Source organism: Bombina bombina, chromosome 7 (genome assembly GCF_027579735.1).
Source record: "Bombina bombina isolate aBomBom1 chromosome 7, aBomBom1.pri, whole genome shotgun sequence".
Lineage (NCBI taxonomy): Eukaryota > Metazoa > Chordata > Amphibia > Anura > Bombinatoridae > Bombina > Bombina bombina.
This window is the reverse complement of record NC_069505.1, coordinates 501,853,674-501,880,401: the sequence shown is the minus strand read 5'-3', so window position 1 is coordinate 501,880,401 and position 26,728 is coordinate 501,853,674. Positions and strand designations below refer to the sequence as shown.

The following is a 26,728-nucleotide window of genomic DNA, read 5'->3' as shown; positions in this document are numbered from 1 at the left end:
CGGTGTAGGGGGGGCAGGATATGGGGTTAATACATTTAATATAGGTTGCGGCAGGGTCCGGGAGCGGCAGTTTAGGGGTTAATACATATATTATAGTTGCGACGGGGTCAGGGATCGGCGGTTTAGGGGTTAATACATATATTATAGTTGCGGCGGGGTCAGGGAGCGGCGGTTTAGGGGTTAACATGTTTATTATAGCTTGTGGTGGGCTCCGGGAGCGGCGGTTTAGGGGGTAAACACTTTATTTACTTGCGGCGGTGCAGGGGGGACAGATTAGGGGTGTTTAGACTCGGGGTACATGTTAGGTGCATACATCTCCCATAGGAATCAATGGGATGTCTGGCAGCAGCGAACATGAACTTTCGCTATGGTCAGACTCCCATTGATTCCTATGGGATCCGCCGCCTCCAGGCCGTAAAAGTGCCGAGCGTTCCTGCTAGTAGATTGTGCCGCGGAACATCTGGAGTGACGTAAGAATCGATCTGTGTCCAGCGGATTGAAGCTTACGTCACAAAATTCTACTTTTGCCGGTATCTAGGGCTTGATAACTAAGGCGAATCAGCCTCGCAACAAATACGCTGCGGAATTCCAGCGTATTTGAGGTTGACAGCTTGATAACTACCCCCCTATATATGGACTAACGACCTGAGAATTTATATCTCTTCTTCAGCCTTCGCCAATATGTTTTATAACAAACCTACAGACCGTAACTCCATATGACATGCCAAGATTGCCCATCCCAGAAACTTAATTATATGAATCTAAAAACCACAATTTCTTTAAAGGATTACAATACTGACACTAAGGATGCTGCTAAAAAGTTAAAAACAATGGTCAATAAAATTCAGCATAAAGAATACAAAGCAATATTGTTGAAATCACCCCTCAACAAAGTAAGCACTTCAAAACAGAATGATATACTGATTCCCATAAACACCCACATCAAGCTTGACAGATTGACTTTTACCAAAACCTATGGACACACAAAGAAGAATATTGGAAATATATTGAGAGACAGATGGAGCATTATTGCTATGAACCCACAACCCTTAGGAAGGACTAAGGGCAAATTTCAAGATGGGCCATAATTTAAGAGACTGATTGATAAAGACAGACCAAGTAGAAAGAAAGGAAACCTGGCTGATATCAAGCAAAAAAGGGAACTAGATATGTATAAGCTGCACTACCTATAACAGAATGTTACAGGGTACTTGCTTTTTTTCACCCACAAACTAACATATAGTAGAAAATAAGATCTTTTACCCATTGAACTGCAGCTTTGGAAAATTATATATTTGAAGACTTCAGATGACATTAGTAGCATCTTGCCTCTTTATAGATATGCAACTATTTGAAGAATGACAAACAATAAAAGGTTTATCCTTATTGATCACATCCCCCCACTGGGTAAGGGGGTTGACAGCAGAAATATTTGGGGGGGGTGTTACTGCATTCCAGAGGCCTTTACTGCAGCTCTTAAGGGAAATGTTTATTGCCTAATTAATGACCCTACTAAGTTGTATCCTTTATTTCCCATCAAATAAACAAATTAGAAATTCCTTTCTGTCAGAGACAGCTGGGTTGGGGGATTTTTTTTTTTTTTTTACATTTTTTTTTATTGAGGTAATATAAATGACATACAACTTATGCGAGGTAAAACAGTACCTCTGCACTCTTGGAAACCTCGTTTTTACAGAGGTCATCATTGAATTTCATATAGAACTTCTCAAGTCCTTCCTAATTATCTTATAGGAGGCATAAATGGGATGGCCCTTGGGTTAATAGTTTAGTCTACTAGGGTAACCAAATGATCTAACACTATAAATGTTGGATAGTAGATCTCATCAAGTTAAATGTAATTATTAGTTATTAAGAGATGCTGCTTCAGCTGTTTAGCACTGCAGTCTCTGCACCTGGCTTGCTTGTATGGGTGGGTTTAAAGGTAGTACTTAGGGGAATTACTGAGTTCTGAGATATCTAGAGGGGTAGGGAATAAGGAAATCGGTTTCCACTGCTACCCCTGCAATCTTATTGGTCAGTTTGATTATGAGAGTTTATGGGTCCAAAGGGATTCCCACGGTTCCCATATTAAGCAGTAGTCGGTCAGTCGTCTGCACTCTCTGTACACATAATTTTCCATATTTTTGATGTGATTTACACAGTCTACCACCCCTTGCCATCTGGGGGGCTGACTTTTTTTCCAGTTTCTGGCAATAAGTAATTTAGTGGAAGTGAGGATGCACAAAAGTAAGTTTTGTTTGGGTTTGGGGAGTTGTCTTATTCCTAGATGTAATATTGCAAGGGCCGGGGTCAGTACTTCCAGTAAGTCCAGATCCTTACATATTTTTTCTACTTTGTTCCATAAACTTTCTAGTTTTGGGCAAGCCCACCAGGTATGGAGCGGAGTACCAAGTTCCCCCCCATTCTCTTCAGCACCCAGGAGAGTGGTCTGGGTAGAGTTTTCGTAATTTTGTAGGCACTAGGTGCCATCTCATGATTATTTTAAAATACAGTTCGTAAAGAGTGACGCAGTGTGTAGTTTTTTTGGTGAGGTTTATTGCCTCTCCCCACGCTTCCGGTGTGTATGTAAGTTGTAGGTCTCTCTCCAAGCCCTCCATGTGTATAGTTTTAGAAGGGATATGTTCCTCGAGTAAACACTTATAATGTACTGATAGAGGTTTGTACAGCTGGAGACCTGTCTCCCATCGTGATTCCCAGGGAGTAAGATCACGCAGTTTACCTTCTAAGAAACCCCAGAATCCCATAAGAGACCGTATTCTCAGTAGGTCAAACTGAAATTTAGGGGCCAGTGTGGGCAACGTTAGCATATTTGCGTGTGTCTTTAATTGATTGTTTTCGTTGAAGTCCTTTAAGGAGACTATGTCTGTGTTAGATCACAAATTGAGATGTATTTCAGGTAGCCCTAGGAGTAGACCTCATATGGAGTGTGTGGGCGAGGGATGTGGGGCAATAAGCTTGTTGTGTCTTAGTTTTATCCAGCTCTCTTGACATCCCTTGATTATATTTTTGGAAATATACATTTTTGACTGCCAATGTGGGGGGAGCCAGAGGAGGTCCTCCAGGTTAACATATGCCAGAAGTGAAACCTGTTCTAGGTCTTTCCATCTAGTTGTGGGAAGGTCGTTACTCCATGCCGAAGCATGGGTAATCATTGCAGCCTCATGATATTTCCTTACATTAGGAAGGCCTATACCACCTTTCTCAATGGAGGCTTGGAGGATATGGGCTGCTACTCTGGGTCTTTTGTTGTGCCAGGTATAGGAGTTGATTTGAGTCTGGAATTTCCGAACTAAGGATGTGGGAATTGGGATGAGGATACAGCGGAATAGATATGTAAGTTTGGGAAGTATCATCATCTTGAAAGCCGCTACTCTGCCCAACCACGATATCTCATTATATCTCTTGGAATTAAGTTCTAAGGTGATTCCTTTCAGTAAGGTCTCATAGTTTTCTTTAATAGTTGTGGATTTTAAATGTGAAAGGAATATTCCTAGATGGCGTATTCCTTTGGTGGACCATTTAAAGGAGCTGAATTCTATTTCTTTCAACCGAAGGGATGTTAAGAATGTATGCTTCCGTTTTACTGACATTAATCCTGTATTAAGAGAATTCACCGAATCTCTTCAATAGGTGTAATAGTGGAGGAAGGGAATCTAGGTGTTCCGTGAGGAAGACTGTAAGGTCGTCTGCAAACAGGGCCAGTTTCTGGATAGTGTCATGTATCTGGAGTCCCTGTATGGTAGGACATCTCCTAATAGCGGTTCCCAAGGGCTTGATCGCTAGAACGAATAGGAGTGGGGACAGGGGGCATCCCTGCCTAGTTCCATTGATTATCTTTATTTTAGGAGAGCAGAACCCTAGGCCTCTTACAACAGCTGTGGGAGATGAATATAGTGCTTTAACAGCCCTGCTGTATACCAAAGGCCGCAAGGGTTTGGAATAAATATTCCCATCTCACCCTGTCAAATGCCTTTTTGGCATCAAGAGACAGGGTGAGCATGGGGAGGCCCAGATCAGCTGCTTCGGTGTAAATATTTAGGAGACGACAGGTGTTGTCCGAGCCTTGTCTGTTTAGGACAAATCCTACCTGGTCTAGATGAATGAGTGTCTGGAGATGTCTGTTTAGCCTATTTGCAAGGACTTTGGCATAAATTTTGGTGTCTATATTAATTAGCGAGATGGGCCTGTAGCTGGGACATAGTACATAGTATGTACTGTGATAATGTTGGCTTCTAAGAATTCTGGGAGGAAGCTACTTCACTGGGCCACTCTCTCAAATAATTGAAGCAAGATCGGAGATAGTGTGGAGCTGAGGGCTTGGTAAAAAGAGAATGTAAACCCATCTGGGCCTGGTGCTTTATGGGGAGCTAGGTCAGTTCTAGCTATTTTATCTTCCTCTATTGTGAATCGTTTCTCTAGTTCTCTTTTAGCGTCCTCAGGCAGAGTGGGTAAGTCTAGTCCCTCTAGGAACTTGCTAATGTCACCGGGGCTGGCTCTGTCTGATGTCTCTGAGATTGCAATATTGTAGAGGGAGGAATAGTATTTTGCAAAAGCTACTCATATTTCTTTGGGTGAGTGAACTGGTCCATTGTGGGTTTTGATGAAAGCTATCCTACTCTGTTGTGTACATTTTCGAAGTTTATTAGCTAGCTGTCTATCTGCCCTGTTACCTTTATAATAGTATAGCTGTTTGAGCCGGTGTAGGTTATCCTGTACTTTTAAGGTTTCTCGTCTAGATATTTCTTTTCTGATAAGGCCTATCTGCTGGGCTATCTGGGATTCAGGGCATGACTTATTGGAGTTCTCCAGTATACGGAGGTCTCCGTATAATTTAGACAGTGGTTGGAATCCTGTCTTGCAGTATTGGGCCGATTTTTTAATAAAGTGACCACGAAGATAGGCTTTGAGAGCTGCCCAAACCACATCTAAGTCTGTGGTACCGATATCATTGTGTCTCAAAAATTTGTTTATCGTCTTAGTGAGTGTGGGGAGTTCTCCCTCCGATAACCACTGTTTGGGGAGTCTCCAAGGGGGTCTACCTGTCAGGGATTGTAGTTCGGTGAAGTCTAAGCAGACCATATCGTGATCAGACCATGTGCATGGCTTGATGCTGGGGTTTAAAAATGTATCTAGGGACCACGAGTCTGTAGTCAATTCTCGAGTAAGAATCGTGGGCCTTAGAATAATATGTAACATCTTTTTCCGAAGGTGCTAAGCATCGCCATGTATCATATAATTCATATTGATACATAAGTTTACGGAATGCATTAGAGGTTGATGAAATATTCCTTTCGGCGTGTGTTGTGAGGATGGATTGTTTGTCTCTCTGTGGGTCCCACACCATGTTAAGGTCTCCCCCCATTATCAAGTGCCCTCTTTTGAGTTGACCCACTCGGGTTAAGAGCTTACGTAAAAAGGCTATTTGTTTAGTGTTTGGTGTATAGACAGAGACCAAGGTATATAGGGTCTCGTTAAGTGAGCAAACTAGTATAAGGAACCGACCCTCGGTGTCTCTCTCTATGTACTCTAGTTTAAATGTCAAGTATTTGCTGATCAGAATAGCAACCCCTTGTGTTTTCCCTTCAGCATTAGATGCTGTCTCACATATCGGATAATGCTGGGATATCCCAATGGTCCAGGGGTCCCCAGTCCAGTGTGTCTTTTGGAGGAATAGGATATGGATATTATGTGCCAGAAGATAGTTTAACAGGAGTTTTCTTTTCATGGGTGAATTTAGCCCCTGAGCATTCAAAGTGGCTAGTCGAATGGGTGCCATTATGTCAGTAGGTGTGGGACAGGAGGGAAATAGGGGGAAAGGGAGAAAAAGTTTTATCTAACAGGTAGCTAATACTAGTGGCCAGGTGCAGAGAGCTACTGATTCTAACATGTTCCAATAGGTAAAATCTCAAAAGCCCTAGAGGCTATTTCGAAAAGTGTCAAATAATCACTTTCACAATGAGTGTTCTGATTGTTATTCAGCCAGAGATGCACAACTAATTTGGTGGGGCGGAGGCTAGCAGAGAGAGGCCGTACTCCCCGCCAGTCCTAGATATTATTAACAACATTATTAACATGAATATAAACTTAAACATAGCATACTTAATAAGATAAACAATACAATGAGCAATGAATGAGACTTTGCAGTCAAAACAGGGAGGGGACATGGACTGTGCGTCAGTCAGGTAACCCTATTGTGGGGAGAATGTAATGGGATTGAGTAGATACTACACTCCCAAGTAACAGGTGTTAGTGAATAGTTTTGCACACATCAAAACCATTTGCTGATACTTAAGTAGTATGGGTTTTCTGTCCAACCTGTCAACTTTTGAAATGATCCACTTAGGGAATCGTTGGTCTTCTTTCAATGTCAGGAGCCAAACCTAATTCCAAAGATATTGTTATTTGTAACTATCACTTTTCTTAGTGGTTTGTTATCATCCGGTGTGAGCCCTAAAGTCGGGATATTAGAGGGGGTGACCTTCTATCGCAGGTGGATTGGGAGAATTTGTGGCTATTTTTATAAGGTTAAATGATAGGCTCTAATTTTAGGTAGGGGGAGAGTAGTCAGGAGTCAATCTTTATGTAGCCGAGCCTGGTCCCCCAGGTACAGTACTCTAGCTAGTAGGTTAGACAGTCATTACAGTGATTGATATCAGAAAATAGATTCAGGTTACCCTTCGTTACTTAGTTATCCAACTCAATCTCAGACATTTCTAAATACAAATGAACATGATCATAATAGATAACAGTAAATAGCACTGTAACAGTATAGAGTACTTCTAGTAAAGCAACCTTTTTCTGCAATAATGGCTCAGTATAGATAAAAGTCAATGTCCACACATTGGAGAATGAATACAGAATGTCTATTTGTTAGATACTGTATAAACTCTATAGATCTCCTCCGTCTTCATCTGTTATCTTGATTCCCCTCTGGCAGTTATGTGTGGGTTCTCCCACCAGTGTTTCTTAATTTATGCTAAGAAGTTCAGAGAAAGCTGTGAGGCTGTGAGCAGGTTCCCTATGTGCTCTCTGATGGAGATGAGTCCCTGGGCTCCAGAGACCTTTTTGATGTAGAAGCAGATCTTTGCGGGAGGGTTGGGGGATTTATTTGTTATTGGTTCTTTTATAAGTCTTTGGCATGCATTTGAGATGGGTTCTATATCAACATGTTTGTCTTGTTCAATAAAGCATATATTCTGATTTCCCTCAGGTTGAGTTTATGGAATCTGAAATAGAGTTCCTTAAGATATCTTTCCCTTTCAGCTATATTGCATGAGTCTCCAGTGAGTAAAGTCTTTTGCTGCTCCTGGACCCCTGTCTTTGCCAAGATAGAGCATTTAGATTACCCTAAAGGTCACTTGTGAGGTGGACAAGTGAGTAGAGGAGGACCAGAGGACACAGTTGGCACAGAATGTCTACAGGTTGTGTCTAGTCTTTGGTGACATGGGACCCCTGTTGTCCATCACAAACCTTATAGAATGAAGCCTATTGACACGTGACAGTGGTAGTTACCCTCATCCATACTGAGATTAAAGTAGGATCTTGGTCTCAAGGTTTAGATATTGTTATAGCTTGTGGAAACAAGGTTGCATTTTTAATTATACCATTCAAATTTGTAGACTTTTTATAGATCTTAACGTTATTTGTTGATATTATATACCAATATGCAGGAATCTGTGAATGGAAAATCACAAAAAAGAGGGCGCCTCCTAGTGTGATACTGTGATGATGGCTACATATAACAGGTCTTGTATTGTGGTTATACTCACAAATAGAGCAGTTCCCAGTGTGCTAATTGACGCAAGCTGGAAATAACAGTGTCCCAGCAAAACTGATCCCAGGGCACAAGTTACCAAGGGCTAGAAATGATGATTCATGCTCAGGCTTCCATATAATCCAAAATATATTTTATTAAAACAGGTGCCTGAGGAAACAGCTAGCTAAGCTGAGAAACGCGTTGCAATCTGTTATAAACACTTGTTTTTATATACCTTGGGTAACACAAACACTAATAGGTTTTTATATCACCTGTTTTAATAAAATATATTTTGGATTATATGGAAGCCTGAGCGTGAATCATCATTCCTAGCACTTGGTAACCTGTGCCCTGGGATCAGTTTTGCTGGGACACTGTGAGTTCCCAGCTTGCGTCAATTAGCACACTGGGTGCTGCTCTATTTGTGAGAACAATCACAATACAAGATCTGTTATATGTAACCATCATCACAGTATAACACTAGGAGGCGCCCTCTTTTTTGTGATTTTCCATTCACCGATTCCTGGTTGTTGTTCTATTTCTCGAGAGGAGCTGCCGTGACTACACAAGAAGGACTTTATCTGCCTAATATTGGATTTGCCCATAAAGAAGGATATATCTGGACAATCTAAACTGGAAATCCAATACCTATAAAGGACTAAGATAAGACATATTGCACTTGTTCATTTTTGTACTTTGCATTATTGATCATATTTTGTGTAATTGATCATAACGGTCAATATATATTTATTACACTATTTTGTATGATAAGATATGCTGGTTGATATAGATCTATTATTTAGATAATTTTTATAGCACCCCCTAGAGTTGGACACGTTAGTGTCTTCAACAGGTTTGGTTTATATACCAATATGGTAGTCCATCATTGGATAATTGGATATTTTGCATAAATTTAGCCCAATACTTAATATATATGGTCATTTTTTTTTTCCATATTGATCTAGATAATTGCATATGTCCACATACACAGCCAGGGGTTTACAGTACCAACAGACGCGCTACGCATGTATACCTGGTAGCTACAGAACATTTGTATGATTTTGATTTTTACTTATGTTTATTTATCCATATGGGTATAATTATTTGGATGTCGTCTTTGATCAGAGAGTTTTTAGGCTTGGTAAAATTATTGTTTCGTAATATAATTGTATATAATTATATGTCCTCTTTCCTCGGTCCCTTCTCTTCTCAATCTAAACGTTATCATAAGGTTCCCTAATAAAGTCCCATGGGTTTCAATATCATTTGTATGCTGACGACACTCAAATCTACATCTCTACTCCAGACCTATCTCCTTCCTTGCTAACCCGTGCCACTAACTGTCTTTCTCACATCGCTTCATGGATGTTCTCTCACTACCTTAATCTCTCCAAAACTGAGCTCCTTATTTTCCCCCTTCTTCTAAAATCTTCACCCCCCATCTCTCTATAACTGCCAATAACTCCATTATTACCCCTACCCCACATTCCCAATGTCTTGGAGTCACACTTGACTCAGATCTTTCTTTCACTCTTCACATTCAGGCCTTGGCTAAATCCTGCCTCTTCCACCATAAAAACAACAACTCTAAAATTAGACATTTATTTACACAAGACACAACTAAGATTTTAATCCACTCTCTCACCCTTTCCTGCCTTGACTCTTGCAACTATGTCCTCTCTGGTCTCCCTAGCTGCCGTCTAGCTCCTTTGCAATCCATTATGAATGCCTCTGCCAGGCTCATCTTCCTTACTTGCCACTCTTCATCTGCAGCACCTCTCTGCCAATCCCTCCCCTGGGTTCCTCTTGCCTCCAGGATTAAACACAAAATTCTGACTCTGACATACAAAGCCCTCAACTGCACTGCTCCCCTCTATATCTCAGGCCCTTTCTCCAGATACTCTCCCTCCCGTCCCCTTAGCTCTGCTCACAACCTCCTACTCTCCTCCTCTCTTGTTACCTCCTCACATTCCCATTTACAGGACTTCTCCAGACTAGCTCCCATCTTGTGGAACTCTCTGCCTTGCTCCACAAGACTTTCCCCTAGTTTTGAAAGCTTCAAGCACCCCCTAAAGCCTCTTCTGTTCAGGGATGAATACGACCTACACTAACCTTTCCTAATTCCAGTTCCTCTCTTCCATTGCTATCCGCCATGAACCCTCTTAGAATGTAGCCTAAGAGCCCAACTGCTTGCAGATAGCCTTCACAAGAGCTGACTACAACAGTGCGGCTCTAGGCTACCTTGTATACCGCCTATGTTTATAGCGCTGCAAAATCTGTGTGCGCTCTACAAATAACCAATAATAATAATAATAATAATAAAATATAATTGCAATGGTCTTTGATGTATATACCTTGATGCTGTATTTATGGTTATATGTGTTTGGGGATTATGGATCATTTTGATGCAAAGTGTTTTATTACATTGGGATATTGTATGAAAACTCTGTGTTGTTATACTGAGTTGTAATAAAAAAACATTTAGATGTTTTTTGTACTAGAGGCAGGGGTTTAGGGTATTTATTCTAAGAGTGTCCCAATCTGTTTAGTTTGAAGCAGGAGCTGCAACCCCCAAAAAACTTTACTATTTTTATTTCGAGATAAATATAGATAAATAGATGGATGAATACAGGGATATATAGAGGGATAGATGGCTAGAGGCAGAGGTCAAGTCCAGTGGGAACGCATGGAAATGGAGTTCCTGCACTATTTTTGCAGGTGGAATAAGTTCCCACTGGACAGAGAACAGAAATACTTCAGTAAACACTGCTGCTGCTGCTGGGAGAAGCTGGAGCACAGTCTGGTTAGAGGGATAGTTAGATCCTCTAGTAATGGGCAGTAACACTTCCTACAATACACTAAATGCAAGCTTGTCAGGGGTCCTGCTGTGTGATCACCTTGCAATTTGTGGAACACATGGTGCTTACATTTCTGTGTGGCTTGCTCTGGTCTAATTTTGCTCACCTCAGCAGAAATAGGACTATTGCACCTTAAGTGGGTGAGACTCTGTGAAAGAAGAGTAGTCTTAGGCCCAAAGGCAACCAGTCAACCCTTTGTTGGTTTAAATTTGCTTTCATTAACCAAAGTGTATAGATTATATACATATACATACAGTGTGTGTGTGTATAAAACACTATTAATTGTGAGGGGGTGGAAGTCATGTTGAGTCTCACACTTTTTTTGTAGGATTTGACCACTGGATAGAGGGATGGATGGATAGAGGGATATATAGATAGATATATAGATAGATAGATGATAGATGGATGGATAGAGTTATAGATGGATAGAGGGATAGATAGATAAATAGATGATAGTTTGATGGATGGATAGAGTTATAGATGGCTAGAGGGATAGATAGATAAATAGATAATAGTTTGATGGATGGATAGAGCGATAGATAGAGGGATAGATGGCTAGAGGGATAGATAGATAAATATATAGAAAGATAGTATTTTTTTCTTCTTATAGTTTTTCCGTGTTTTTTTTATATGTTTTTAAACCACAAAACAAAAATAATGCACTGATATATTTCAGGATTTGCTTTTGCTAATGGGGAATGCTGGAAGGAAATGCGATCCTTTTCATTAAAAACCCTCAGAGACTTTGGACTTGGGAAGAAAAGCACAGAGGTGAAGATTCAGGAGGAGGCACAGAATCTGGTGATGGAAATAAAAAAAATAAGCGGTTAGTTCATTACTTTTACAATAGCGATAGTGCATCACTATAATATTCTATCCTCCATGTTTTACGTCACAACAAGCAAGCAAGTCCTTGAAAAAATGTTCCAAATGTCTGTAGATACATTGTGAGAAATCAAAAATGATGTTATTTGTTGTCTATCTATCATCTATCTATCTATCTATCTATCTATCTGTACCTATCTATCTATCTATCTGTCTGTCTATCTGTATCTATCTATTTATGTCTGTCTGTCCGTCTATCTGTAGCTTTCTGATATCTAGTGCTCTTGCTAATGTATTACATTGTTGAAAAACGGCTGCCATATATCTTCCTAATTTTCAACAAAGGATAACAAAAAAATGAAGAACAATTGATAATAGAAGTAAATTGTAAAGTGGTTTCAAATTGTATGCTCTATCTGAATTATGAAATAAACATTTTGGATTTTATGTTCCTTTAAAGAGACAGTAAATACTTCCTCTGCAATATATTTTCATTATTTATTTTGCCTTCTTTCCATGTAATTAACCATTATCATTATGATTGCTGTTAATGTTACTAGCTTTATTTTGCCTATAGTTCCCAGAAGTTTCTTATTAAAATATCTGCCTTTTTTGTAATACACCGGGTAACAATTATTAGATAATTAGAAAGGGATCTTTTTTTTTTTTTTTAAAGTGACAAATAAGTCAAAATAAAATTTCATGATTCAGATAGTGCATGCAGTTTTTATAATTTGATCATTTACTTCCATTATAGGGAACAAGATCCTACTGAGCATGTGCACAAGCTCACAGGGTTTACGTATACTAGTCTGTGATTGGCTGATATCTGTCACATGATACAGGGGGCCAGAAAATAGGAGAGAAAAAATACATTTGTTAAAAAAAAAAAATCTACTGCTTAGAGGTGTTAATTCATTGTCTTTTTATTATGCACTTGTTAATTATGCAATTCTTTTGCACTGATAGTTTACCCAAAATGGGATTAAATTGGACATTAAGCAATGGAGGGTTGTTTAGTTGTTTTGCTGAATTATTTGGAAAGCTATCTGTAGATTTTATTGATTAGTTACAATATTTTACCTTACCTTTTAGGTTTACAAGTAGACCCATCGAAAATTATCCTGGAGGCTGTATCCAATGTAGTTTGCTCTTTTATATTTGGGAATAGCCTTGATTACAAAGATGAGAGGTTCTTAAAGCTACGCACTTTTTCAGAGGAGACCTTTTATCTTATGACTTCAACTTGGGGACAGGTAAGAATGCAAACATAGAATTAAGCTGTGCTCTAGAGATTACATTTCAAGACACGATACTTGTGTTATCTTGTGTTACTAGTGTTAAAGCCTGTGTTCATGGTCCAAAATGTTTAAGGAAAGAAATATACCTATCCCTCTATCCATTTATTGCTATCAATCTATCCCTCTCCCTCCTATCCCTATTCCAGTATCCCTAATCCCTATCTCTCTATCCCTCCTATTCCTATCTCTCTATCCTTATCCCTCTATTCACATCCCTGTATACTTATCCCTCTATTCACATCTCTCTATCCCTATCCTTCTACCCCTTTCCCTCTATCCCTATCCCTCTATTCCTATCGTTCTATACCTATCCGTCTATCTTTATTTTTCTGCAGTGTAGGATCCCCTAACCCTCCAACCTCCCTGATCCCCCCCTAAAACCACTCTCTGACCCTCCCTCCTCTAACTATTGCCGCCATCTTAGGTACTGACAGCTGTCTGCCAGTACTTATAAACCCCTTTTTTCTGTAGTGTAGTTATCCCACCTCCTCCCCCCTCCCGCAATTGTCATTTAGTACGTCCCCGCACCCCCAAATTCCTTTTTTGTAGTGTAGCTGCCCCATCCCTCCCTGTCCCTTTTTTACCGCTTTTCTGTAGTGTAGCTGCCCCATCCCTCCCTGTCCATTTTTTACCGCTTTTCTGTAGTGTAGCTGCCCCATCCCTCCCTGTCCATTTTTTACCCCTTTTCTGTAGTGTAGCTGCCCCGTCCCTCCCTGTCCCTTTTTTACCCATTTTCTGTAGTGTAGCTGCCCCAACCCTCCATGTCCCTTTTTTTTTTACCCCTTTTCTGTAGTGTAGCTGCCCCATCCCATTTTTTTTACCTCTTTTCTGTAGTGTAGCTGCCCCATCCCTCCCTGTGCCCTTTTTTACCCCTTTTCTGTAGTGTAGCTGCCCCATCCCTCCCTATCTGTTTTTTTACCCCATTTTTTTAGTGTAGCTGCCCCATCCCTTTTTTTTACCTCTTTTCTGTAGTGTAGCTGTCCCATCCCTCCCTGTCCATTTTTTTACCCAATTTCTGTAGTGTAGCTGCCCCATCCCTTTTTTTTACCTCTTTTCTGTAGTGTAGCTGCACCATCCCTCCCTGTCCCTTTTTTTTACCCCATTTCTGTAGTGTAGCTGCCCCATCCCTTTTTTACCTCTTTTCTGTAGTGTAGCTGCCCCATCCCTTTTTTACCTCTTTTCTGTAGTGTAGCTGCCCCATCCCTCCCTGTCCCTTTTTTTTTACCCCTTTCCTTTAGTGTAGCTGAGCTGCCCCATCCCTTTTTTTAACCTCTTTTCTGTAGTGTAGCTGCCCCATCCCTCCCTGTCCCTTTTTTTTTTACCCCTTTTCTGTAGTGTAGCTGCCCCATCCCACTTGGCCTTTCATATTATAGGATGGGGAAACGGTCATGTTCCCATAGTTTATGTTCAGAACTACTTTCCATTATAATATCATTTTCTCAAATACTCATATCTTTGTAGTGGAATGACATATTCAGACAAGTTTATCTAAGAATGGGCTGTATGAATTTGTCTGAAAGTTGGTATTCAAATAGATTTCGTTGTGAGGATCTGCTGTTACGTGATGTGAGAACAACTGCGCATTAGAAATGTAATTTTTTAAGAGGCTCATATCTTTGGAGTAGAATGACATATCTGGCTGAAATGTGGCACTTAGATCTGGACTGGGAATATTTCCAATTTAAACTGCCCCCACCCTGGATTCTTGACATGACTGACATCATCAATGGCATCACTGATTACATCACACATGACATCATCAATGACATGACTATTGACATCACTTAAGGCATCATCAGTGGTGACATAACCCAAGATATCCTGTAGATCAGAAAAATTATAATTTTTTAAATCATCAATGACATCTCTAGTGAAATCCCCTATGACATCATCAGTGGCATCAGTAGTGACATAACCCATAACAATTTTCTACACATCAGAAAAGTGTGGAAACAAATGTATTGCAATTTATCTTAGATTATATTATACAATATTGTTTATGAGATCACAAATTATGTAAATAATGGTACCACCATATAAAGAAATATGTAGAAATGTATGAATGTTTCAATTAGAGAAAAAAAAAACTATGTAGTTAGACATTTAGGGTTGGATTAGAAGTGGAGCAATAACATTAGCACCAGAACGATAAGGGGTATATTGCGACGGTTCTCACTCATCGGGTTTACCGCTTGAGCGCAATCACAATTTACACTAGAATGATTACCGCGACTTCAGAGCTCTTTAACTGTTTCACAAAACATAAAAGTTGCAGAAATTACATCAATAAAATATTACAAAGAATAGTTACACTCATAATAATTATTCAAAAAAATATTGCACTACAAAGATTTACAGGCTCAAAGATATGAGGTCCCAGGTGTTAGATAAAAAAGGCAGGCAAAGGGCTTTAACATAGAGATACGTACACTTACGTCTCTAAAGAGGGATCTGAATATGTATATATATATAGTTGTTGTCAGGTTAGGTAATGTCCAGAAGAAGACCCAAATGCTAGGGCGAACTAAAATAACACCCAAGCACTCTGAGTTTAATCCAGGACGTGACCCCACAACAACTTCTATAAAACAAGGTGCTCACGATATGGAGCAGGGTTGGTCTGAGTCCTCTGGATAGAATAATGGAAAACTTGATAGCAGGAAAATAAACTTCAGACTTGGAAATTAATATCAAGCAGTTCAGGAGTAGACCACATCAAAACCCGAGATGCAGAATAAGACAACTTGTAATCAGGCACAGAGTGGGTTAAACAATAATACAGTCAATAATGCAGAGATATGTAACTTATTATCAGGCAGTGTGAGGGTTAAACACAGTGTGGTCAGTAATGCAGAGTCTGGCAACTTGTAATCAGGAAGTTTGAGGGTTAAGCAACAGCGTGGTCAGTAATGCAGAGTTTGGCAACTTATTATCAGGCAGTTAGAGGGTTAAGCACAGCCTGGTCAGTAATGCAGAGTTTGGCAACTTTTAATCAGGCAGCTTGAGGGTTAATCACAGCGTGGTCAGTAATGCAGAGTCTGGCAACTTGTAATCAGGCAGTTTGAGGGTTAAGCACAGCGAGGTCCGTAATGCAGACTTTGCAACTTGTAATCAGGCAGTTTGAGGGTTAAACACAGCGTGGTCAGTAATGCAGAGTCTGGCAACTTTTAATCAGGCAGTTTGAGGGTTAAACACAGCGTGGTCAGTAATGCAGAGTCTGGCAACTTGTAATCAGGCAGTTTGAGGGTTAAACACAGCGTGGTCAGTAATGCAGAGTCTGGCAACTTGTAATCAGGCAGTTTGAGGGTTAAACACAGCGTGGTCATTCAGGCAAAGGTTAAGAACAAAAGACAGATTTCAAAAGTATCAGAGTACTCGCGAAAGCCACAGAGTTTAGAAAACAAATGGGCACCAGAGGAAAGAGTTACCGGAATAAGAAGCCATCCTGACGTCAGCTGAGTGGGACGGCTCAGAATGAGCGAGACGTTGCTAGGCAACTAGGCACACAGGAAGAACCGCCGGGATATCCAGCAGTGAGCGTGACAGTGCCCCCTCCTCAAGGCCCCCTCCTCAAGGACCCCTCCGGGGAACACAACCAGGCTTGGCAGGATACTTCATATGAAAAGACTTGACAAGCGCAGGAGCATGTACATGAGAGGCAGGTTCCCAAGACCATTCAGTTATAGGATAACCCTTCCAATGGACCAGGTAGTACAACCGATCTCCCCGTAGCTTGGAGTCTAGAATCTGACTTACCTCGAACTCCGAAGTACCCTCTACAAATAGCAGAGGAGGAGGTTTGTTATTGATGGAGTACTGATTGTTGATGACTGGCTTGAGGAGAGACACACAAAAAAACTGGGTGGATTTTAAGGGTCTTGGGTAAAGCCAGGCGATAAGCTGAAGATCAAACTTTGGAAACAATTCAGAAAGGTCCAATGTATTTGGGACCAACTTTTTTAAAAGGTTGTTTTAGATGTATAAATCTGGTGGATAACCATACCCTGTCTCCAGTGCGAAGTAAAGGAGCCTTACACCTTCTGCGATCAGCAAATCTTTTGTACTTAATGGAAGAAGAGAGTAGATTTTGACGGATGTGTTTCCAATGGTTACTGAGATTTTTTACAATACGATCTGCTCCAGGAACTTCAGTAGAACTAGTAATCATAGGAAAAGTTCTAGGCTCAAAGCCATAAGGTGCCTTGAAGGGAGAGGTCTGTAAGGAGGAATTGAAGCGAGAGTTGTGAGCTAATTCCGCTAAAGGTAATAACTGTGACCAGTTCGAATATTGCTGGTTTACATAGTGTCTGAGATAAGACTCCAAGGATTGATTTACACGCTCGGTCTGTCCGTTGGACTGTGGATGATGTGCCGTAGAAAAAGATAAGTTGATTCCGAAGTGCTTACAAAAAGACCTCCAAAACTGAGAAACAAATTGAACACCATGATCAGAAACAATGTCAGAAGGAAATCCATGTAATCGAGAGATGTGAAGAACAAAAAGTTCAGAAAGTTTTCGAGCAGAAGGCAATCCATGAAGAGGAATGAAATGAGCAGACTTGGAGAATCGGTCCACCACTACCCAAATGGTCGTATTTCCAGCAGAAACAGGAAGATCTGTGACAAAGTCCATGGATATAAGGGACCATGGGTAATGCGGGACAGGAAGGGGTTGTAACAATCCAAACGGTTGATGAGTAGACTGTTTATTAGATGCACAAGAGCTGCAAGCAGCAATGTACTCCTTAACGTCCCTCCTCATGGTGGACCACCAAACATGTTGCTTAAGTCTCCACAGAGTATTGGTCACTCCAGGATGACCTGCCAATTTATTGTCATGAGCCCAACGTAAAAGTCTAAGACATAATTTACTTGGTACATACAGGATACCAGAAGGAAGTTTGTAAGGAGACGGTACCTGGTTTTGAGCTGAATGTAAGGCCTGTACAGGAAAAGAGGATACTTGAGCCAGAACTCTGACAGGACGTAGTATGGGTTCAGATTCCAGTTGAGTAGGTTCTGTAGACGGAAATTGCCTGGATAATGCATCTGCCTTGGAATTCTTGGAACCAGGAACATAGGAAAGTACAAAATTGAACCTGGAAAAGAACAAGACCCACCGAGCCTAACAAGGATTGAGGCGTTTAGCTGTATGGAGGTACAGGAGATTCTTGTGGTCTGTGAGAATGAAAAATGGTTGATTAGTACCCTCTAACCAATGTCTCCACTCATCCAAAGCAAGTTTTATAGCCAATAGTTCTTTATTGCCCACATCATAGTTTAACTCGGCAGAATTGAACTTCTTTGAAAAGAACGCCACCGGATGTATCTTACTGGTAGTAGGATTTCGTTGAGAGAGAACAGCTCCAGCAGCAATAGAAGAAGCATCTACCTCCAGGATAAATTGGAGATCAGGAATGGGATGACTAAGAAGAGGCACCGAAGAAAATGCAGATTTCAGAGTTTTAAAAGCCTGTTCAGCCGAATTAGACCAGTTCCTACAATCTTGACCCTTCTTTGTAAGAGAAGTGAGATGAGACGTGATGTCAGCAAAGTTTTTTATAAACTTTCTATAGTAATTGGCAAAGCCAAGAATCCTCTGCAGGGATTTGAGAGTGGTTGGTCTGGGCCAGTCCTTGATTGCCGAAAGTTTAGCAGGATCCATCTAAAATCCAGATTCTGAAATAATGTACCCCAAGAAGGGAATGGAACACTAATGGAAAGAGCATTTCTCTGATTTAGCGAAAAGGGAGTTATCACATAATCTTTGAAGCACAAGTTTTACATGGTGTACATGTTCCTGCAATGTTCTGGAATTGATCAGTATGTCATCCAGATAAATGATAACAAATTGGTTTAAATAATCTCTAAAGATCTCATTAACAAAGTGCTGGAACACTGCTGGTGCATTGCACAATCCAAAAGGCATTACAAGATACTCGTAGTGACCAAATCTGGTGTTAAAGGCTGTCTTCCATTCATCACTCCCTTATGAACTCTGACCAAATTGTAGGCCCCACGTAGATCCAATTTGGAGAAAATAGAAACACCTTGGAGACGATCAAATAGCTCAGGGATGAGCGGAAGAGGATAACTGTCTTTGTCAGTAATCTGATTCAGGGCTCGATAATCAATACAGGGCTGAAGCCCTCCATCCTTCTTCCCAATGAAGAAAAAACCTGCTCCCACCGGTGAAGACAAAGGACGAATAAACCCTCTGACCAAGTTGTCCTTAATGTATTCTTCAAGAGAGATATTTTCTTGACGAGAGAGAGGATAGGTCCTCCGTTTAGGTAGAGGTGCCCCGGATAACAGATCAATAGGACAGTCAAAAATCCAGTGAGGAGGTAACATCTCAGCCTCTTTTTAGAAAAGAAATCACAGAAGGCAAGATAGTGGTTAGGCAAAGAATCAGGAACATCCAACAGAGTCACAACAGGACTGGACGATTTGGAAGGATTTTGCAGACAATCTTTAAAACAGGTAGTTCCCCAGGAAATAAGCTCTCCTCTAGACCAGGAGAATACTGGATCATGAAGCTGCAACCACGGTAACCCCAAAATTAATGGTATGTGGGGGGAAGAGATGACATTAAAATGGATAATTTCAGAGTGGAGTATGCCCACAGACAAAAGAAGAGGTATAGTAGAATGTTGAATGATTCCAGATCCCAGAGGCTGCCCACTAACTGTAGTTACCTTGATTAATTGCTTCTTGGCTAGAAGAGGAATCCTGAGAGAGTTAACAAAACTTGAATCAATGAACACTCCAACAGCTCCAGAGTCGATGAAAGCTTGAGCTTGAAACTTGGTATTACCAAAAGTGATGGTAAGAGGAACAAAGAGTTTATGATTGAGGGATGTCATAGGATTCTGGCTTAACTCTGTCCCTCAATCAATAGTTAAGCCTTGGCTTTTACTGGCCAGATAGGACAGTCCTTCAGTAAGTGACCTTTGATGCCACAATACAAACATAACCCAAGGGTACGCCTTCTATGGCGTTCAGCTTCTGTCAACTATAGCTCCTACTTCCATGGGTTCTACAGACTCAGAAGAATGGGAGTTGTTATTAGAAAGACTTGAGGTACGAATAGGAGGACGATAAGTAGATCTAGAAAAAGGTCTCCGATTCCGGTCTCTCTCCTGTAGGCGTTCTGAATGCCGGGCGTCGAGATTAATACATAAATTGATAAGACCCTCAAGAGAGTCAGGAAGTTCACGAAACACAAGTTCAACCTTTAAGCATTCGCAAAGTCCTTTGCGAAAAGCTGCCTATAGGGCTCCATGATTCCAATCAGTTTCTGCGGCTAAAGTCCTGAATTCAATAGCATACTGAGCTACAGAAATGGACCCTTGTCTCAAATCCAACAGCCCTGCCTCAGCAGCAGCTGACCTCCCAGGCTTGTCAAAAACAGAGGAAAAAATAGACACCAATAACTCCAGATCCTGAAGAAGAGGATTGTCCTTCTCCAAAAGAGGAGATACCCAGGCCAAAGCCTTACCCTTCATGAGGGAAATCATAAAGGTGATCTTGGAAGAAGAATTGACAAATACTTGAGGATTGTTTCTGAAGTGTAAACGACACTGATTAAGGAACCCACGGCATTCTTCCGAATTTCCGTCATACTTATCAGGAAGAGGAATTCTAGGAATAAATTGTCCCACCAGCTGAGGTGGATTATAACCAGCATTGGAAGTGGCAGCAGCTGCCGCAGGAGTAGCCGTAGTTTGAGAAGGAGCGGAGAGGTTATGAAGCAGCGCAGTAATCTGGTCAAGCTTGGAATCCAATGATTGCAAATGTGCAGAATGATTACCAAGAAGTTGTCTTTGAAGAGCCACGGCCCTGGATAACTCATCAGGGTCCATATTATTGCCCGTTTGTTATGTCAGGTTAGGTAATGTCCAGAAGAAGACCGAAATGCTAGGGTGAACTAAAATAACACCCAAGCACTCTGAGTTTAATCCAGGACGTGACCCCATGACAACTTTTATAAAACAAGGTACTCACGATATGGAGCAGGGTTGGTCTGAGTCCTCTGGATAGAATAATGGAAAACTTGATAGCAGGAAAATAAACTTCAGACTTGGAAATTAATATCAAGCAGTTCAGGAGTAGACCACATCAGAACCAGAGATGCAGAATAAGACAACTTGTAATCAGGCAGAGAGTGGGTTAAACAATAATACAGTCAATAATGCAGAGATAGGCAACTTATTATCAGGCAGTTTGAGGGTTAAACACAGCGTGGTCAGTAATGCAGAGTTTGGCAACTTGTAATCAGGCAATTTGAGGGTTAAGCAACAGCGTGGTCAGTAATGCAGAGTTTGGCAACTTGTAATCAGGCAGTTAGAGGGTTAAGCACAGCGTGGTCAGTAATGCAGAGTTTGGCAACTTGTAATCAGGCAATTAGAGGGTTAAGAACAGTGTGGTCAGTAATGCAGAGTTTGGCAACTTGTAATCAGGCAGTTTGAGGGTTAATCACAGCGTGGTCATTAATGCAGAGTCTGGCAACTTGTAATCAGGCAGTTTGAGGGTTAAACACAGCGTGGTCAGTAATGCAGAGTCTGGCAACTTGTAATCAGGCAGTTTGAGGGTTAAACACAGCGTGGTCAGTAATGCAGATTCTGGCAACTTGTAATCAGGCAGTTTGAGGGTTAAACACAGCGTGGTCAGTAATGCAGAGCCTGGCAACTTGTAATCAGGCAGTTTGAGGGTTAAACACAGCGTGGTCAGTAATGCAGAGTCTGGCAACTTGTAATCAGGCAGTTTGAGGGTTAAACACAGCGTGGTCAGTAATGCAGAGTCTGGCAACTTGTAATCAGGCAGTTTGAGGGTTAAACACAGCGTGCTCGTTTAGGCAAAGGTTTTAGAACAAAAGACAGATTTCAAAAGTATCAGAGTACTCACGAAAGCCACAGAGTTTAGAAAACAAACGGGCACCAGAGGAAAGAGTTACCAGAATAAGAAGCCATCCTAACGTCAGCCGAGTGGGACGGCTCAGAATGAGCGAGACATTGCTCGGCAACTAGGCACACAGGAAGAACCACCAGGATATCCGGTAGCGAACGTGACAGTTGTGCTCATAAGTTTACATACCCTGGCAGAATTTATGATTTCTTGGCCATTTTTCAGAGAATATGAATGATAACACAAAAACTTTTCTTTAACTCATGGTTAGTGTTTGGCTGAAGCTATTTATTATCAATCAACTGTGTTTACTCTTTTTAATTCATAATGACAACAGAAACTACCCAAATGACCCTGATCAAAAGTTTACACCCTGGTGATTTTGGCCTGATAACATGCACACAAGTTGACACAAAGGGGTTTGAATGGCTATTAAAGGTAACCATCCTCACCTGTGATCTGTTTGCTTGTAATTAGTGTGTGTGTATAAAAGGTCAATTAGTTTCTGGACTCCTGACAGACCCAGACTCCAAAAAGGCTCTTTAAGTGCCCAGCACGCCTTTACGATTCCAGGAAGAGATGGAATATTAATGATGCAGAGAGATACTCGCAGCGGTGTTCAGCTGAACACACCGCTGTGAACAAACAAGCTACGCGCATTTCACCCGTGCTTCCTACAGGCTAAGGGTTCTGCATTTCTTTGTATAACATATATATATATATATATAAGCATCCAAAGAGAAAAGCACTCACCGGGTCTTATTGAGCAAAAAACACTTTTAATCCGTGACGTTTCGGGGTTGCCCCTGTCTTCAGACAACAATTACAGGTACATACAATAACTCACCCTTTATAGCAAGCAAACAAACCCGCTCCCAATTGCAGTCCCGCCGGTGGCGTACCGGAAGTCAGCAGCCGTGCGCAGAACACTACGTCACCGGTTGCCATAGCAACCAGGACGCCTCCCGGCAGAATCCCTGTTACATATTAAAACTTAAACATTAAAAATTAGTTAACTGTGCAAAGATACAGCATTATTTACAAGAGGCTAAACGAAAAATATATGCTGGGAAAAACATTCCTAAAGAGTGGGCTCTGACATCCAGGTAATAAATCGTAACATAATAGTTAGAAAACCATCCTAATATCTCTAAGTCCCTATACTACAATAGTCAATATACAATATCTATGGAATCCTAGATTAGGTGAGTAACAAACAAATAATTCCTAAATGGGGATAAATTATATCCTAACACCGTATCAAGCAAGATAAGCTAAACAAGCAAATCTAAATATACTCCATGTCAAGGCTCCAGAAGCATAACATTAGGAATAACAAAGTATCATTGTCCATGAATCTTAGATCAAAAGTACAACCTGAAAATAAAACCAAAAATTAAAAATTAAAGAAACCTAAAAAACCCTAAGAGAAGAACCACCAAGTGAAAAAATAATAAACATGAGAATAAAGACAAAAAATAATAAAAATAAATATAAATAAAAATAATAATAAAGATGAAAAAATATATATGTTTTTATGTATACATATACACTGTGTGCACAATTATTAGGCAAGTTGTATTTTTGAGGATTAATTTTATTATTGAACAACCATGTTCTCAATGAACCCAAAAAACTCATAATATCAAAGCTGAATAGTTTTGGAAGTAGTTTTTAGTTTGTTTTTAGTTATAGCTATTTTAGGGGGATATCTGTGTGTGCAGGTGACTATTACTGTGCATAATTATTAGGTAACTTAACAAAAAACAAATATATACCCATTTCAATTATTTATTTTTACCAGTGAAACCAATATAACATCTCAACATTCACAAATATACATTTCTGACATTCAAAAACAAAACAAAAACAAATCAGTGACCAATATAGCCACCTTTCTTTGCAAGGACACTCAAAAGCCTGCCATCCATGGATTCTGTCAGTGTTTTGATCTGTTCACCATCAACATTGCGTGCAGCAGCAACCACAGCCTCCCAGACACTGTTCAGAGAGGTGTACTGTTTTCCCTCCTTGTAAATCTCACATTTGATGATGGACCACAGGTTCTCAATGGGGTTCAGATCAGGTGAACAAGGAGGCTATGTCATTAGATTTTCTTCTTTTATACCCTTTCTTGCCAGCCACGCTGTGGAGTACTTGGACGCGTGTGATGGAGCATTGTCCTGCATAAAAATCATGTTTTTCTTGAAGGATGCAGACTTCTTCCTGTACCACTGCTTGAAGAAGGTGTCTTCCAGAAACTGGCAGTAGGACTGGGAGTTGAGCTTGACTCCATCCTCAACCTGAAAAGGCCCCACAAGCTCATCTTTGATGATACCAGCCCAAACCAGTACTCCACCTCCACCTTGCTGGCGTCTGAGTCGGACTGGAGCTCTCTGCCCTTTACCAATCCAGCCACGGGCCCATCCATCTGGCCCATCAAGACTCACTCTCATTTCATCAGTCCATAAAACCTTAGAAAAATCAGTCTTGAGATATTTCTTGGCCCAGTCTTGACGTTTCAGCTTGTGAGTCTTGTTCAGTGGTGGTCGTCTTTCAGCCTTTCTTACCTTGGCCATGTCTCTGAGTATTGCACACCTTGTGCTTTTGGGCACTCCAGTGATGTTGCAGCTCTGAAATATGGCCAAACTGGTGGCAAGTGGCATCTTGGCAGCTGCACGCTTGACTTTTCTCAGTCCATGGGCAGTTATTTTGCGCCTTGGTTTTTCCACACGCTTCTTGCGACCCTGTTGACTATTTTGAATGAAACGCTTGATTGTTCGATGATCACGCTTCAGAAGCTTTGCAATTTTAAGAGTGCTGCATCCCTCTGCAAGGTATCTCACTATTTTTTACTTTTCTGAGCCTGTCAAGTCCTTCTTTTGACCCATTTTGCCAAAGGAAAGGAAGTTGCCTAATAATTATGCACACCTAATATAGGGTGTTGATGTCATTAGACCACACCCCTTCTCATTACAGAGATGCACATCACCTAATATGCTTAATTGGTAGTAGGCTTTCGAGCCTATACAGCTTGGAGTAAGACAACATGCATAAAGAGGATTATGTGGTCAAAATACTAATTTGCCTAATAATTCTGCACTCCCTGTATATACATATATGTTTCTCTATATTAAAGCCTTTTGCCTGCCCTTTTTTCTAACACCTGACATATTTTTGAGCCTTTATTACTTTTGTGTGCACTATTTTTTATGAATTGTTTTTATTAGATAGTGTTATGAGTGTAAGGGGTCAATTTATCAAACTCCGTACAGAGCTTGATGCCCTAAAGGCTCGCCAGAAACAGAAGTTATGAAGCAGCTGTCTAAAGACAGCTGCTCCATAACCTGTCTGTCTGCTCTGAGGCGGCGGACAGAAATCAACCAGATCAAATATGATCGGGTTCATTGACACCCCCTGCTAGCAGTCGATTGCACGCAAATCTGCAGGGGGCGGTATTGCACCAGCAGTTCACAATAACTGCTGGTGCAATGATAAATGCCGACAGTGAATGCTGTCGCATTTATCGATTTGACATGATATGCTACATTGTATCATGTCTGCTCACACTTTCATAAATTGACCCCCTCAGTGTACTTTGTTATGTATTTTTTATGTGTTTTTTGCAACTTTTTAGTTTTGTAAAACAGCTAACCAGAAATTGCCTGATGAGCGCAAATCCTCATGATATACCCATTATCACTCGGACGCAAACGTTTGTACGTCACTCTTAATCTAGCCCTTAGTTGATAATTTGTGATTTAGGTAGATTGTCTATACTGTCCATACATCATATGGGTGACTTTTTTGATATCCAATTCTATATTTTCCAAAATGAAAATTGTGTTATAGTTTACATTGTAATTGTTCTTATGATGGAAAAGGGTTATCAATACCAATATAACTGACAATAAACCATGTCAAACATAGCTGCTTTTTCGTTCAATTTCCTATGGACAAATTTTACTTTTTCAATTGAGAAAAAATAAATTATAAGGCAGAAGTATACACTTAAACATAGCAAAAAGTGGAGCACAGGTAAAATAAAAGTTTATTGAAGCATGGAAACAAAAATATAAAACTAATATGCAGAAAAATGGGGTCTGACGTGTTTCGGCTGACGCCTTCATCTGTGACCTATATTTATTAAGCTGTAATGAATATATATATACCCTAAGGTTGCATCTGATTGGCAAAAAAATGTCCCATTAAACACCTATATATCCTCATATTAATAATTTACATATATCAATGTATTATTCAAGATATGTATAGAAAACAAAGAGGGAGGGGTGAAAATGGGAGAGCAGAAAAAAAACATAAGGAGAAAGGGGAAAGAATTATTAGAAACCAAACAAATGGCATCATGCACTCTAGCCTATCTGTTACACCAATATACATAAATTCAATAAGAACTCAGTCTTGGGAGTACATAACTTCTCAGATAAGAGTTATATTTAAAAGTATATATGTCTTGAATTACCATAACCAGAATGCAAAATCCTTTGGCATCCCATTTAATTCTTGATCCCCAAAGGCAAAATACAGTCTGTAGGGCTCGACCACAAATAAGGAAGGGGGGGGGATCCTAACGCCAAACATTAATAATGTCAGCCTCTGAATTGAAACCAAGTGGAGCATGTGTCCTTAAAGAAAAAATCTAGAAAGCATCTCTACGACAGAGGAGGGCATCCATGTCCCCGAATCTAATGGGCTCCTTTATTTGGTCTATCACCATCCATCTTAAACTCTTAATTAATTAATCTTAATTTGGCATCCATGTTTTTCTATAAAATTTGCTGCCAGAGCCGAACATGGATTACCAGTGGATCATTTAAAAAGAGACAGTCTAGTCAAAATTTAACTTTTATGATTCAGATAGGGCATGCATTTTTAAACAACTTTCCAATTTACTTTTATCATCAAAATTTGCTTTTGTTTTCTTGGTGGTATTTTTGAAAAGCTCAACCTAGGTAGACTCAAACTGATTTCTAAACCGTTGAAAACTGCCTCTTAGCTCATAGCATTTGAAAGTTTTTCACAGTTAGACAGTACTAGTT

At 40.4% G+C, this 26,728-nt stretch overlaps 1 protein-coding gene across 2 annotated transcripts in view; it reads left to right on the top strand.

Moving 5' to 3' along the window:
• The window catches only part of LOC128666888 (cytochrome P450 2G1-like), a 161,720-nt gene that overhangs the window by 77,594 nt on the left and 57,398 nt on the right, over positions 1-26,728 (top strand). For both annotated transcript variants that reach the window (XM_053721697.1, XM_053721696.1), the window contains exons 3-4: positions 11,312-11,461; positions 12,556-12,716. In XM_053721697.1, the coding sequence (XP_053577672.1) occupies positions 11,312-11,461; positions 12,556-12,716 (311 nt within the window). The remainder of the gene's footprint in view (positions 1-11,311; positions 11,462-12,555; positions 12,717-26,728) is intronic.